Raw genomic sequence first — 17,351 nt, forward strand, 5'->3', positions numbered from 1 at the left:
GCTTCCTTTAACACATTTTGATTTCATATTCCAACCACTAGCTATTTGCTGTTCTAATGTTAGTCTCATGCAACAGATTCTGCTGGAACCATTTGCCTATCAATGTATATATGCATTTTAATCCAGAAAGATATTAGGGCACAAATACTGAACTTAGGCACAAGTCCCCACTTCAAGGGATATTTTTAGGAAATAGAAGCTGTCTGAGAGAAGGGAAGTTCTTCCTCTGCTGGTTTCAAATACTTGAGTGGAATAGACGAGAAACACTCTTTGTGCAGAGATAAAACAAACACATTTGAAATGTCAAATATTCAAACAGAAGAATCATTTCTCAGCCAACTGTACTCAGAATTCCTGTTAATTTGGTACACAGCTTCAGCTTTGAGAAAAACAAATGCAAAGACTTGATAAACGGCCCTACAACACCTTATTTCCTTTCATTTTATGCACACACCTAAACTCTTGTGAAGCAAACATCTTACACCTGCATACAAGGTTCATGCAACTTTCTACCTTCATATTTCTCGAGAACACTGAAGAAGAGACATTCTCAAAGGAATTCTCTAGGCCATGCCAAATAATCTCTTGGTTACACTACTATTGGCTAGGATACCCTTTGACAGCCTCTTTGCCATCACACAGCTCAGCATACCGCTTGCCTACCTCTCAACAGTGCCAGCATTCTGGGCACCGCAGCTTCACAGACACCCAGGAAAAAAAAAACACCAAAAAACACAACTTTGGAGAATAGCGTTAAGGCAAGTAACAGGAGCACTTTGCAGCCTATTAGCAAAAAGTTCAACTATTTCTGGCATAAAAGAATGTCTGAAAGCCTAACATGTCTTCTCTTATGAAGCTGTAGTAAATCAGCTAATCTGTACCACATTTATCTGCTTGAAGCAGAAAAACTTGCCCTAACAAGCTGCAGGGATGTATACAGACCTCTGATGATAATGGGCTGTTTCCACTGTTAAAGCGCTTTGAGATATAAAACGTAACTCAGCGCACTTCTAGTTATAATTACTTAAGGACCTAATTTGGGAAGCAGCACTGCTGTACTACAGCATAACAGTGTTTGGGGGCTATACATCAGTTCAAATAAAGCCAAGGTTAATGTATCTGCAGAAAACACGTATGGTTCCTATATCACATTTGTGAAATATCATGCATGTTCCAGCTTAGCAGTTTTATCTTTCCTGCTTTATTTAATGCCTAGGTGATCATATTTGCCAAAGGCATTTCTTTGGGGTGTGCAACAAGTAATCAGTGCAGAGGCATGTGAAAAGCATTAAGGGTGGTTTCACCTGTTCTTCCTATGGGCTCCCACGTAAGCACACTTGTACAACCACACATTGAGGTGGATCCAGACGAAATGCTGAGTAGGGGGAGAAAGAGCAGTGTGACACCAAGTATATACAAAGCGAATACAAATGAAGGGATGACCTCCCCACATCGAGTTGGTTTTCTTTATAACCTGTCTTTGTAAGCAATTCTGAGAAAATGTCGTTGTCAAAAGCATCATGCATACAAAATGGAAAAGCAGTGATGCAAAAGCATTCCTTGAGACACCCTGGGGGGGACAGAAGGAAAGATAGTTATACGTAAAATAAATTATAACACTCAAAGAGAATGGATCACTCAAAAATGCCCACAAAAGACAGAAGTAGAGAGGATAGACAGAGAATGGCAAGTAGGTTTTGAAACACATGGAGCTCTTTTTTCCTTCTAAATGCAGTTTTAAGCCTCTTTCTGGAGACACAAGATCCTGCACGGTTTTGCTCGAAGAATAAACTGAAATCAAGTTTTCTACACTATTGCACTATGAATAAAGTGTGTACTGATTGTATATGATACATATCCCTATGTTGTCTGAAATTAAAAAACGGATAGCCAAATGCTGTCCGAAATGTTAATAGAAAAAGAACCTTGGAACTGCCCAAAGACCTTCCCTGTTTCTCTCACAAGCACATGCATACACACACTGAAATTTAATTCCTAAGCAAAGAGCTTTATCATTTTTAGATGCCAGAAAGTTCACAAAGATAACGGGAGAAATGGCCTGAACTCTTGTCTACCATTATAAAGAGGATAATAAAGCTTTATTACTCCACTTTCTCACCTCATGAAGACACAGGGCCTCATTCATCCTGCCTGGCACTAGCAAAAGCTCAGAGTGGCTGCAACTGTAGCATAGCTCTGACCCTACTGCAGACAAAGCAACTGTCAGTCTGCTTTAGCTTTCACCTCTGTTACCATAGTCCTTATAGCACACACACAGTACGGTGACACTGTGCCTGCAGACTTCCTCCAGCATGGTCTTCTGGCACCTCTACTCTTGGTTGCTACGCTCCCTTCAACAGTCCTACGAGGCTGGTGTCCTGCTGCCTTAAAGGCCCTCTGTTTAGAAGGCGTTTGGTGCGTGGGCTGTGGAGGATTGGTTCTTGCAACCCAAAGTAACGAGCTGGAGCAAACGACAAGCAAGGTCCCTGCTTCTCATGTCACAGCAGTCATTTAAATTAAAAATCCCAATTCCATTTTTTGATTGTGGGATCAGTTGAAGAGGTGCACAGATTGTTATCAAGGTGTCAACGCAAATAGTAAAAGATGCTCAGTTTGAGCATTTGCTGAGAGTCTTGCATTTGCAGCAACTGTAACTACAGTAGAACAATGCAGAGTCCAATGTACACTTTGAAATACAATTCGTTGTTCTCACCCCTTCTTTTACATTAGGGCAGCTGTGTAGCAGTTCACTCAGTTGGAATGTCTTCACTCTTTACCAAGAAAAAGATACTTTTTCAAAAATACTGCTGTGAACCTCTTACCCAGCAGCTGAGCCACAGAGAATATTCAGTGCAATTCCAGCCGTTCAGAGCAGAACAAAATGCTTGGGGGAAAAAATATCTTGTTTTCCCCTGGCAGTAGCACACCAATTTCTTTCCAGGTTTTTCCTGGTACTTCACCCAAGAGCAATGTGGGGTTAGACTCTCCAGCAAAACCAAGAATGTTCCAGTTTCATCACTTCCCAATTCATTCTCACAACAAACACAGATTTCACCCTTCTACACATCAGGACTGTGCCATGGGAAGTTCTGACAGGCTTCAGAAAAGTTTGTTTTTTAGATGAGGTGGAAAAATTAGTTTTATGCCTCAACCATTATTGAGAGAAGTTTCTGTCAAAAGAATGGGGAAAAGAAAAAGTTTATGAAGAGGCATTACTCTGCGATATTTCTCCCTCCTGGCTTCCCACTGGGTGCACTGGACTATAAAAAAGCTGAACTATAATAGCTTACAAATATTGTTACTTGAAGTCTGGAAGCCCGAGGACTTCAATGATGTTGTCAAGATTGGGAACCCAAGTTAAACACCTGTGAATAAAGGACTTTTGACTGCCGCAGGTTGGATGCTTGTAATATTCACTAGGTCACTGTTGCTGCCAAGGTCTCGCCCTTTAAGCCTTGAAGACAGGCCAGAATGTCAGATTTTATACTGAAAGTTTTAACCTTAGTAATTAGATTTAAGTGAATTAGTTTAAAAAGTGACTTTTTTTTTTTTAAAAAGTTCACAAAATAAAGGAAAAAGGGTCATTTTGCATTAATGGTACAAAACATAGAAGTCTCCAATTTTGAATTCTGAAGCCACTAGCCCAGAATTCAAGCCTGGCCTATAAGTCAGCCTGCAGACAACTATGGCTCCCTTACTTTGGGATCCTGAGAAATAAGAACAACAATCTGTATAGGTATCATTAGCTGATTTTACTGCTTCCCTATTCCACTATTTTCCTGCCCTTTGCTCTGCCCATCCCCATTTATCCCAGAAGCAAATTAGCTAACACATAATGCATCAAAATCAATTTGACCAAAGTTTGGAAAACAGTCTATAAGTACGTGAAAAATATCAACATAAAAGGGAAAAAAAAAAAGAGATAGCCTGCTGTAGGCAGAAGATGGAACTATATTTCATGAGATTCTTTTCAAATTGAATTATTCCTTGATTCTATGATTTATTTAAATCTCAGAAATCAAAGAGGAATTAGTGAATAGTCATTGAAACAGTAATTTTACATACTGACTAAAGATCACCCTCTTGACATATAAACTGTTTCCCCTAGATGAAGATGATACAATTCTAATTTCAATCTAATAAAAAAACTAATTCTAATGATATTTGCATGATTAAAAAGAAAATAAACCAAAAAAAAAAAAGGGGAACATTCTGACTACTTGCCACAGGAGGCAAGATACAAAATTTAAATACCTGATCTATGAGCATAGTCTACACACACAGAGTCAAGCATAGTCTATACACGCAACATAAGAAGGTTTTTTCTATAAAAACAAGTAAAGATTGCCTATCTATAGTCCTTTAGACATATTGCCCTAAATAAAATAACATACAGCTATACACACACACACTTCATCACATTCTCTAAAATACTGCAAGGAGCAAAAAGAATCTACTGGCACTGCTAACAGTCACATTTCAGCTTTAATAAACTCCTGTATGCATTTCATTCCATCACTCCAAATCCCTCAGGGTTAATATGAGCTCAGAAATCCAACCACTAACAGAAACTAGCAAATTTAATGAGACTAGAAACGGGGTCAGACCAGCATATTTCTTAAGATCACTATACTATTTGTCAAAAAGGGAAAAAAGCAAAAAGCCATTTATGAAGTTGTAGCATTGTTCTGCTAGCTTTCTTAAATTTGCTCATTACAGGTTACTGAACAACTGATTACAAGATCCTCCCACCATCCCCTGGCAGCAGTGAACCAGATTAAGAGAAACCAGGCAATTAAGTAAGGAAGAAATTCCCAGGAAATGTGAAGTGACAAATATTGTATTTAACAAAATATGGTACTAGTATTTCTAATAAATAGCTGAGAAGACAAATCATGGTTAAGATCGTTAACACATCCTTAACAAAGTGATTTATTTTTAAAAACCAGATTGTAGGACAACACCTCAGAAATAACAATGTATGGGTAATTAGTCATGGTCCTCTGTCATAGCCATGGTTGTAAAGAAAGTTTAGTGGACTACTTGCCAGGCAACACCACTGTGAAAATGGTGGTAAAATATAACACAGAAGAAACAAGTTAGTTTTTGTGAACAGAAACATACTCTTTGCAATTACTGAAAGCAGCTGCTAAGTAGTATTCAACATTACCACCCTGCAACAGGGTGATGCACACATATCAGGTGTAACATGACATGAGGTCATAACACACCGAGTGCTATAGAAGTATCATTAAAATAGCAACTTGTGGAGATAGGCTAATAAGGAATTCCATTGTGCTTTCACCAGCTGAGGTGCAGGAAGGAAAGACACAGGAGGGTAAAGTGGTTTGCCTAAGGCCAAGAAGATTAATCAGCAGTGTAACCAGGGTAGAATCAGGAGGAATGATGCTCATATCAAAATTAAAGCTTCAAGAAACCTTACTGCCTTATTGAAGACAGAGGGCAACACTGTCTTTTCTCAAAATAAGACAATAACAAATTCACTGTATCTGCTTTCTTGAGCATTAGGATCCCTTCATTAGTTTGACTTCTGCTTTCAAGTTTCACAGAGAGGTGTATTGCTGTTAAGGAAAACCACTTGTTTCCTTTCCCTCTTGGTTAGCACAGTGAAGATGAGTGTCCCTGGAACACTCACAAAGCTTGTACTTCATACAGGAACGATATTTTGGATATGCTGAAGTCAACAGACAGCATTTCATCCGTAACTGCCTTTCAGGGCTATGTTACTAATGCAATAACAATAATATGGGCTAGCTGCTAAAATGAGAGCAAAAGTATGGAGCTTTACTCTTGCCAGCAGAATACTAAATTCCGATTGCTTGATATGCACAAAATTGCATAGAAAGTCAAGGTCTCACAACAGTTTTGCATAACTACTAACCCTATATTGTAAATAGAAAAACAAAGACACAGTCTTTACTGTAATTTGTTGAAGTTCAGAGAGACCTGGAAAGTAATCAAGTCAAAGATTAGACACTGCAGGCTTTATGTTTTCCTTGTAAGCTGTACTGTTGACAGCTAATACTACTTAACTTTGCCTTCCTGAAGGCTCCTTATAACTTGCAAACTCTTCCATGAGTGACCAAACTTGCTAACAAATCCAAAATAAAGTTTTCTAAGATGCACACCAAAAGCTGAATCCAGTGCAGAAAAGCGTTCTCTGTACAGTTCACAGGCACTCCTATGCTCCTGTGGAGCAGAACAGGAACAAGGATGCAGTTAGTGTCAGGATGACCTGCCAATGCCATCTTTACCATTTCTGGCTTGCTCCTTCTTGCACGCAGGAGACTGTGCTTGAGGGCAGCCTCAGCCCCTTGAGCACAGCCTCCCTGCCAGGCACACAGCATTGCTCTGTGACCACATGAGACGTGATTGCAAGACACAGGCTTGAGCTCCGTGAGACATAGCTCTGAGTTCCTCCACTCTAAAGGAGAAGTTTGACTCCTTATCTTGCATGTCACCAGACATACCAGTTTGTCATGAGGGTCTGATCCTGTCATGCTCTGGTGTTTCTTACTCTGTACTCCTTTCTTCTCAGACATACAGTTGGCTGGGAGAAGTTCCTTCTGCATATCCCTTCCCCACAGCCAATACACTGGGTTCAGAAAGAGTACGCTTGCAGTTCAGGCTTAGTATTCTCTGATGCCAGGAAGCTCAGTCAGACAATACAGAAGCCAAGAACATGGTGCCTACCAGCTACCCATGACTGAAACTTTATTCCATAACAACATAGCATTATCACACAACAACTACTCAATCAAAGGATCTATTTAACTTTTATGGTAGGTTTTAGGAGGTTTTTCCTAAGCCTTTGCAGTAAAGAAGCGAGACATGGTAAATAAGCAAGATGTCTAGATACTTAAGATTGTACCAAAACAAAACAGTTTCAAGTTTTCAGGGTTTGATTTTTGTCATTTTCACCCCCCACCCCCCACTTCTTTTGGGGGATGGGGGCACCACGTAGGATACCACCTGTGAACTAAAAGGGAAGACTGTTAATGCTGAAACTGGTATAAAGTGTAAATCATTATAATAATAGGCAGACAATGCTGAAATAAAATTCTGACTTAAAGAACTGAAATGACAATATAAATACAATTACTTTACAATTAAAGAATTCCATGAGCTTCTCATAGTACAGCTAATATATCCCAAACTTCCAAAAATCCAGCTAAATTACTAGAAGTCTTCACAAAGCAGATAAATTTCAAATTGCAGTAGAAGCATTTAGTGGACTGAAAGAAATCAAAGCATTTGTGTCAATTAATGCATCATTCACATTGTTAGATTCGCAAACAAGACACACAACTCCCATGTGCAAAATAAAACCCTAAACACAGAAATAACTAGCAAGGCTGTCTTCTGAAAACAGAGCACAGACATCCCACAGGAGTGTCAGAATATGTGTAAACCTGATCATCATCTCTTCTGAAATATGCTACAGAAAAAGTATGATGAAGATTTGAATGCAAGTAAACATAACCAACCACAAACAACATGAATTCTTTGAAAAGTTCTTGCTAGTACCAGGGAAAATTTGTAAAGAAGCACAAACCATGGAGTCAAAGCCATAAAACAATGGCTAGAAGAGCTAGCTAAGGGTATAAAGTTGACAGGATTACCAATTTGATATCACAATAAAAATTTCGTGCAATAGCTGTGAAGATACAGTCAGAAAGCATCATCTATGTCAGGCAGATAAGGTAACCTCATTTAGGCAAGGTCTGTCGCTGTTATTTCAGAGACATTAATTTAAAGGTCCTTTCTGAAAAGGATACCAAGTCCCAGACACAAGGTATTCCTCGAGCAGATGGGAACTGCTATTTCTCTAATACACAAAAAGAGTCTTTTCTATAGACTCCCACATTTCAAAAATACCTATGCTGAAAATAGTCAGCCAAGTTTCTTCTATGATAAAGGCTATACCAGCACTAGCTTGACCTCTTTACAGCGCTTGTGTGCCACATACTATGAAACATGCTACTGACCCTTACAAGAGGGATTCGGGATAAATCCTTAACTGTCTTTAAGGGTGAAAGATTGTGCTTGGCCATTTAAAAAAGTTCCCAACTAACAGCAAGCCACAAATATGAAATACCAATTCTAATGACAAAAGGTCTAGCGAGGCCAGTTTTAACAGATTGTTTAAATTCATCAATTTGTTCACTTTTTAACTTCACAATTATTATAACTGACAAACTCAAATTTCCTTCAGGTTAAAAGCCAAAATTCTTTTCTGACTTCTACAGTTCAACATAAAATATTTTACAGCATAGCTCTGGGAAATCATATAATACGTTTCTACAGCATGCTATACAAGTGCATATAAAGACATAGTGATAAAACTATCAGAAGAAAAGGTTAGGAAAAATCTTGCATTTTGGCAGACATGCACACCCCAAAAATGCATAAAGTACAAGTGAAATGCAATTATTTTTACTGCCTGTGAGCTAAACTGCTGACCTATATTTTAATATCCTGAATATAGGAACAGGGATTCAAAAAAATAAAATAAATCTGTTGAGTTCATATTCCTCATGAATGCCGCCAAATGATGGCAAATCAATAGTTGCTACTTTACTAATATCATCCTTTGGATCCAGTCAACTAGCACATCTGAAAACCTTTCCCAGAAGGACTGTATGGATACACAAATCTGTTTTAACTACCACCATCAAAAACCCCACAAACAACCCAGCTTTCAGTTTGGTTACAGGTGGAATTTAAATAACTAAAACCAAAAATACTTCATAGTAAGAAAAGCTCCCTTTCTGAAGCTATAAAATTCTTTGCTGAATTGTTACGGGGTAACTGACAGAAATGAAGAGAACACAAGGTCATTAAATGAGGCATCGTTACTGCTTTGAGCTGTGCAATAACTGAATTTATTCCTTGTCACCAGAAGTCAACTTTATTGCAGTACTGGCAGAGCACCTGCCTTTCTTCTGTGGTACTCTATCCCTACAGCTTACTACAAAAAAAGGTTTGTCGAAAAACTTTTTCAGTTCCCCAGCAAGCATTCCATTCATAAATGGTTTTTAAAACTCCATACAGCAGCGATTCAGAGAGGCATGTAAGCACACTGAAAATCTTCAGCTCTAGATCTTGTATTACAGAGAACGTGCATTTTTTTTCTCTAGAGTTTCTTACAGTCTTTATCTGGATGCTTTAAGAGCCACAACATACAAGTTCCTGACACACCCAAATAAAACTGATTATAGGGAACATAGGATTCAAATTCACAGGGCAAGATCTGTGCTCAGCAAGTAGCCTGTAAAATACCATCAAGAAGTGCAAGTGGTGTTTTCCACTTTGCAGGGAGTGCTTGTCAGACAGGAAGTTCAGTTTGCAGGCATGGTAGGGAACGCCAGAAATACAGACCAAGCCCTTGGTTTCCTACAGTGTCAGCTGCTGGTAATCATGAAATAGGAAGAATTCAGCACTTAGAGAAGATGTCTGAAAAGTATAAGGACATATACAACCACTGGTTAGACCAAGCATTTAAAGCATGTGTACTTAAAAATGATTTTGCGATTAATTATGAACTCGAGCACAGTTTTGCATACTTATAGGTGGATTGCTCATTCTTGAAGAGTCAAGGTGCTATTAAAAAAAAAATGAAAAAGGAAGGCAAATCTTCTAAGGCCAGGCAGTAATAACAGAAGTGGTAACAAAGTGCGGAAGCCGTGCAGATATGAAGTAGAAAGCTAACAAGAGCAGAGATGATTAAAAAAAGAATAGACTAGAATGAGATAAAAGCAAATAACCTTTATTCAGGTTAATTCACAGGAGTCACATCAGAATCATTCACTTGAGGGGTCCATATTTAAGAAAATAGGTAGATAACCAAACAGGAAATGTTTCAATGAACTGACATGCAACCAAATGCCCAAAACTTAGTCAAAATCAGAACTTAACTTGAACTTAAGACCAGATGAACAGATGACATCAAAATCTACAGATTCCCATCACCTACAGAACACAAGGTGCAAGAGATCAATGGCTAGTTGAACAAAAAGGAACATAGCTGTGCAGTTTTGGCTGAGACTCACTTTCTATGACTGGATAACGTAATTTCCCTGCCTTCAACTCCGAGGACTAAATCACCCAGTATCTGTGAAATCTTAGACACTTTAGGAATAGAAACCAAGTAAGTGAATCCATTATTTTCTTAACAGCCTTGTTTGGGGTTGTCTTTCTTAATAAAGAACACCTGAACACAATATTAAGCATGTTGAAAGGCTCTTCATACATCTTATACCTCAAAGCTCAATGTTCAAGACACATCTTCTCAGCTGTACAGAGGCCACATGAAGCCCTAGAAGTAAAATTCAGTGTGAATAGTCCTTGAAATAATTCAGTTCCTGAACAAGTAGAAGCGCACCTTACTTTAGAAAGATTTTTTTTAAAAAAACCCACATCTTCCTTACTATGAATATTTTGTCAAACGTTGGGGTTTTTTTTGGTATGAGAAATGCAATTTCCATTATAAAAAAAAATATCTATTCTAGACATCCATATATATGTCCCATAAAGTTCTGTGTGTTTGTCATCCTGATCTGGCAGAGAAACAAGTAGAATCAATGCAGTTTCTGCAGTACAAAAATTCTGAATTTCTCTTGCTTCTAGTTCAAGTCTCAGCTTTCAACTTTTAGCAAATATTATCTGTCAAAATATCAATTCATCCAAATATAAACAATTTATTTTTTCTTCCAGTTTCATAAAGGCTTTAGCATCATTTCAGGCAATACGTCTTTCCCCATTGGGTAAGCAGTAAAGTAATTAGCAGAATTGTGAGAGACAATCTGGTGCCCATCACTTCATGAATGGAAAGCATTGGTCCTAGAGTTCTGGAGGTAGGCTTGGAACTGTTTCCTTTCTGTTTGGTTACTGAAAACCTGCAGGTTATTTTTAACAATTCATAGAATCATAGAACGGTTTGGGTTGGAAGGGACCTTAAAGGTCACCCAGTTCCAATCCCCCTGCCATGGGCAGGGACACCTTCCACTAGAGCAGCTTGCTCAGAGCCCCATCCAACCCGACTTCGAATGTTTCCAGGAAAGGGGTTTCTACCACTTCTCTGGGCAGCCTGTTCCAGGGTTTCACTGCTCTCATCATAAAACTTTTCTTCCTTAGATCTAGTCTGAATCTATCCTATTTCAGTTTAAAACCATTGCCCCTTGTCCTGTCACTACAGGCCTTATTAAAAAGTCTGTTCCCATTAGAAGCCCCCTTTAGGTACTGGAAGGCCCCTTTAAGATCTCCCTGGAGCCTTCTCTTCTCCAGGCTGAACAACCTCAACTCTCTCAACCTGTCCTCATGGGAGAGGTGTTTCATCCCTCTGATCATTTTTGTGGCCCTCCTCTGGACCCGCTCCAGAGCTGGATGCGGTACTCCAGGTGGGGTCTCACCAGAGTGGAGTAGAGGAGGAGAATCCACCTCCCTCAAACCTGCTGACCACACTTCTTTTGATCCATCCCAGGATACAATTGGCTTTCTGGGCTGCCAGCGCACATTGCTGGCTCATATTCAATTTTTCATCCACCAGTACCCCCAAGTCTCTCTGCAGGGCTGCTCTCAATCCACTCATCTCCCAAACTATATCCATGTTTTGGGTTGTCCTGACCCATGTGCATGACCTTGCACTTGGCCTTGTTGAACTTTGAGGTTTGCACAGACCTGCCTCTCTAGCCTGTCAAAGTCCCTCTGGATGGCAACTCATTCAGAATTCCCTGCAGTCTGCAATGAGATGGTATTCCAGTTCATAACATCTGCTGAGAAAATAAAGCTTTGGGTTCTCTCTCACTGTGGATTCCTTAAATCTTTTAGTATTGTGCTTGGATTTTGAACCTAATCAACAAATTATTCTCTTTCACTGCAAAGCCTCGCACTTTTACTGCAACACTCCCCCCCAAGTCATTCCCAATTCTGCTGGATCTAAGGGGACAAACACATAAATATATAAATTTCCAAATATCAGTTTCATCTGCCTTTATACATAGCCAGACAAGGAAATACAGATGCAGAACGGTATTTTTTCTCATAACCAAGCCAAAGCTGATCTCAAATTTTTATACTTTGAAATTCAGTGTCTCCTCCACTTTAGCTCTCTGTACCTTAAGCTACTGTTAATTCAAGGGCCACCACAGTGTGGACCTGGCAATAGGTCTGTTAAAATGTTGCTATCTCAGCTATGTGGGGGCTTCTCACACAGACCCTTCTAAAACCCTGTTCTTGGTACATGTTAGAGAAGCACATTCCTCGGCACAAATTGTTACTTAGGAAAAAGTTTCAACTCTGAACTTAAAGAACATTCAGCTTTTTGTGTATGACACTGGCAAATGCCAGCTCCCAGGTTTTTTTTTTGTTTGGTTGGGGTTTTTTGTTTGTTTTTTGTTTTGTTTTGTTTTAACTCCATTTATTTCAGTAAACCTGAGTTTGGGGCAAGATGATTACAATTCTACCTGGACTTAACAGACATATTGTTCTTACATTAACCATGTTCTTGCTGTACATATAACAAAATTTTTTTCTTAAGTCCTTTTATGAATCTCCTTCCTTCAGTAATTTCCATCATATCTTACGTAGTGTACAGATCAGATGTAGTCACTACATGCTACTTGTACAGTTCCTTTCACCAGAAAGGGTATGCATGCACAGTGAACAGATCTCCAGCTACCACATTACCTACCACCTAGAAACAGCACTGCAAGAAATAAAAATTTAAGACAAACAAGAAGTAGGCTAAAAAACCCAAAGGCATACTGAAATAAATTCCAATTTCTTAAAAGCTGATAGGTACTCTAATACTGATATTCTTAATAACAGAGGGCATGTTAATCTTAATTTATATAACAGGACACCTAAGCAGAAACTCTAGAGAAGTTACCAGAACACCTGCAGATACAGAGCACATTTTGAGGAGCAATGAAAGGCTATAAATATGCATGGCATGACCTCATTCATATTGTTCTTTCATAGGACTCAAACCTTTAGTTCAACAAAAAAAGGAAGAAAGTAACAAAAGGAGGAAGGACTGTCTTTTGGTTAAGAACTGGGAGACAGGAAACCTCTATTCTATTTTTGGCTCTACCACAAAAGTCTCTTATGGCAAACTTTTCCAGCTTTGGGTTATCAAATCAAGGAAGTGATTTTGAGAATTGAAATGCTACAAAGGACTTAACCACCAGTACCTAGAATTGAAAGGCTTGTCTACTTTCTCTGCCTCACCTCCTTCATCTGAAGCGGTGATCAAAATTCTCATCTATATTCCAATGATGATGTAAAATTCCATCAGAAAACAACATAATAGTAGTATTAAAATCAGGAAAAAAACCCTAAATACAGACACTTATTAGGTTTATCTTTCTGGTCCTCATACTCAAACTATTTGCCTTTTATAAACAAACAAAAAATCCTTTAAATAATCAGCATTGTCCTTTCTTTGTATGAGCGCTGAAATTGTAACCTCCAGTACCACCTTTCATTTCTGAAGCTGTAAGGATGTTTAGACAATGTATTAAACAATCCAGCAGTATTGCATTTCTGAAGATCAGGAAGACAAGTTCTTTCTCTCCCTACCCTCACTTTATTTTCAAGTATACCTCCAAGATATACAGCACAGATTTCAACATCGTTCAGGAAGATGAAGGTTTTTTCCAGCTTGTTTTTTGTTTGTGTGATTGATTTTGGTTTTGTTTGGGTTTTTTTTTTGGTGGTATGAGTGGTGGTGGTTTTTTTACCTAATTTCCATAGAAGACCTTCTTTATTTTTTTTTTAAGTATGTCTAATTATACTGTATTTCTCACAATTGCAACACTGAACTGAATATATAATCCAAGAAGCAAAAACAGCGTCCAGTTTCACTTTTTGTTATGAGTACTCTAGCTGAATGCCTTCAGATTCAGCACTCCAAATGTAAAGCTTAGTTCACTTTCCAATATGGAATGTAAAGAAACAATAACTACAATGCAAAAAAAACCCCTGGGTAAATTATAGTTTTGATTTAAAGAAAACAAAAGGCCAATGAACTTTCATTACATAGGAGGGGAGGGACAGAAGAGAAAGGCAACTTCTTTTACATTGGCTTTCCCACGTGGAAAAACTCAGCAGAAGAATGGAAAAAAACAATACCAAGAGAAAGATGTGAGGAAAGGATCACAAGATTTTTCAGAAGATGTACTAAAATAACTCTACTGCAGAACAGGGATATACGCATCTCTAAGGAATATGTACACAGTTCACATGCTATAGTGAACCAGCCAACACTGATGGCACAGATTATTTTTAATGGTCCTGTAAAGTGCTTTACATCAGACTGCTGACAGTTTTCAGAGAGATCACTTTTATAAAGAATTGATCTAGTTACTATTTCCAACTGCTTTCTCTCCTAAGAGACAAAACTATCACTAATTGCAAGTTCCTAACTCATTGAAAGAGAAAATAGTTTCTGTAACAATATTTTCTTTTTTCTTCCAGATACTGTAGAGTTTTAAACACTATCCACAGCAGCCTAGATGTCAGAGAAAGCAAGTCTGACAGTATGTTAGAAAACCACTAGCACAGTGACCCAATGCTCGAGACTTTCCAATACAAACTGTGATTTCCCACAAAATCTGAGAAGAGAGAAGAGTATGAACAACAATTCATGCAACACACAGCCTCGGTTTAAGGCCCCAGTTCCGAATTCCTTATACAGCCAAGATAACGATTGACTTTTATGGCTGCTGTGGAAACACTTGGAATCGATTTGTATGTGTATGGTACACTTTTCCTATGGAGACAGATATTTTTGCTTGAGGATATGCCTGCTTTTACATCTGAAAGCTTCTGACCTAAACATGAAGCAAGGCATGATTGTAGTGCTACACAGGACTAACCTCAGTCTCATTTATGCTACCTTTTCCTTGTGACAGGATGCAAGAGCACATGCCCTTAAGCTAATTCAAGTCCCTCTCACAAAAAGTGGGAGCATGAACTGGAATCCTGAGACAGGCATACATCTAGGCTTGGTTGCAAGAACAATAAAGAACAAATAAACCTTGAATCTTGTTAATTGTTTTGAAACCTGATTTAATCCTTTTAAATTCCCTGTAGGATCTATATCACTACTTTCTCTAACCCAGAGAAACAACTTAATCTCACATACATTCCATTTCTTTGGAAAAGCTACTATGCTGAGTGTTTTAAAAAGAAATAAATAAAAAAGTCAAGAAAGCATTTTGTACAAGTTCTGGACATTATTGATCTAGCCCATACTGTGTTCTCTCTGCAAAATTCTAAGGGTGAAAACATATTCACTCATTTTCAGTTCCAGCTTTCCCTGTGCCTTCACCTATCTGACCACTGACAACTTCAGCCTGCCCATTTTCTTACATGGGCTTCCTCTGAAATAACCCTCATCAAAAGAAAAAGGATCCTATTTCAAAATAAACATGGAAAACGAGAGCTTCATGTATGCTTGGGGGTGGGGGAGGATATTTACTTATTTTTACATTTCACTATATAGAATTACCCTGCTGAGCCAAGAAGTTTGCCAGAACACAGTGCTTGCTATACGGGACTTGTCCAGATCACTTCTCGTGCCAAGAAACATTGAGGTGCGGAGTTGATGCAAGGTGGCATGGTTTTGTTCGCATAGCGAGGCAGAGTTCTCCTTCCCTGAATGCAGTAGATCTGACCTGCAGGCAGTTTCATTTTCCAGAAATCTCTAGCCTACGAAACCCAGTGCTTTTCAGTTCTGTGCTGTTGTTACCTTTGAGTGCTGCATGCCTTATTCCTACTCCACATTTCCAGTTGCTAGCACAGAAAGTGTGGAGCTAATTTTCCTATTTATGTATCCGCAAACAAAACTTGCCACTATCAGCATGGATCAGCCCTTGCTATCCATAAGACCTACTGCCTTTGGTTCTGTTTGCAGCTGGTTTTCTACTACAATAAGAGGCTTCACTGGCCTATTTTGCAACCTAAGTTCTTGTCACAGCAGTTGGCTTTAACAATTTCTTTGACTTTTTGATCCAGGATTCAGTTTCTGAAACCCATTAGGTATCACAGAGCAATTAACCTGGATGTCTGGCACTTTATCTGACCATTGGGTTAGCCTGAGAATTTCCATAGCAAAGTCGTTAGTCTGTCTTCACTACTGTGTGCATCTGAAATTGTATCGCATGGCTCCATCCCACAGAAGAAAATTAAACTAATAAGTGAGACAGGACACCTCATGGCTGTTTATATTAGTCCGTGCCATGCTTGGCTATTTGGGGCTTCTAGGACTCACTGATCTCCAAAGCAAGTTTTGGCTACAATCTAACGAACAGTGCTGGTTACCTTGGCACCTGGGATCCCCAAACTATGTTCCTCCACATAGTATTCTTCCGGAAGACAACATAGTATACTCATATGGTCTTACTGTGACTGTGAGCTTAATGGCGTTATCAAAGTATCTGCTCTTATTGTATTTGTTATTGATTTTTTTCTTTTCATGGAACTTCCATTATCCTAGAAGTGAAACTCTACTACGCAGATACAGCTACTAGATGTCAACCAACAGCCGTATTTTAAAAATCTGTTGATTAAGTCACCAATGTCTCCAGTCCCACCAGGGCACCTGAGGCTAGAGAAATTACACTACAATCTTCGTATCACTACTATAGCTACACCTGAAGAAGGTCAACCAGGTTAAAGAAATTTATAGTTTTCATCAGTATTCACAGAGCCTAGCAAGTGCCAGTGCTTTCCATCATGACAAAAAACCTGATCCAGTAAATACAGTCACATCTCTACTGCAAACACATTCATCCATTTAATATTATGACTGAATATTCACTGTTGTGATTCAGCAGGCTGCAGGTATAGAAATTTGCAAATGCCTTGAGAAATGCATCCCAGATTTGCACGTTTATTCTCAACATTTTACATGAACATTACCTAAAACAGAGTTTAAAAATTAATTTTTAAACATCTTTGGAGGCATTTAATCACTCATGCCTGGATGACAGAGTGCACCACTTACCGTTGAACAGGTAACGGAAGGGAATCTAAGTGGTCCTCACCCTTAAAAGCCATATTTATCCTATTCTTGTGTGCACTTCTCCATAGGCTGGGATCTAGAAAGAAAAAGAACAGTCATTTAGTAAACCTAGGGAAACAAGCCTCTTCAGTCCAGGGTGGCATGGCATTCTCCTACTGATCGGTGGAGCTAAGTCATTGAAAACAATTCAAAAGGCTTTTTTTCTTCATGCTACCACACAACTCCCACAGATAACCAAGGCCACTAAGTATATTCCACAGCATAAGCAACATAGGGGTTTCCATATTCCTGAACTTCCTGG

At 38.8% G+C, this 17,351-nt stretch overlaps 1 protein-coding gene across 1 annotated transcript in view; it reads right to left on the reverse strand.

The window, feature by feature from the left end:
• The window catches only part of INSC (INSC spindle orientation adaptor protein), a 91,295-nt gene extending 74,210 nt beyond the window's left edge, over positions 1 to 17,085 (reverse strand). Inside the window, exon 1 of the mRNA XM_009954461.2 lies at positions 17,033 to 17,085. Coding sequence (XP_009952763.1) covers positions 17,033 to 17,085 — 53 coding nt within the window. The remainder of the gene's footprint in view (positions 1 to 17,032) is intronic.
• Positions 17,086 to 17,351: the final 266 nt, after the last annotated feature.

The sequence above is a fragment of the Leptosomus discolor genome, chromosome 12, assembly GCF_034619465.1.
Source record: "Leptosomus discolor isolate bLepDis1 chromosome 12, bLepDis1.hap2, whole genome shotgun sequence".
NCBI classification, from domain to species: domain Eukaryota; kingdom Metazoa; phylum Chordata; class Aves; order Leptosomiformes; family Leptosomidae; genus Leptosomus; species Leptosomus discolor.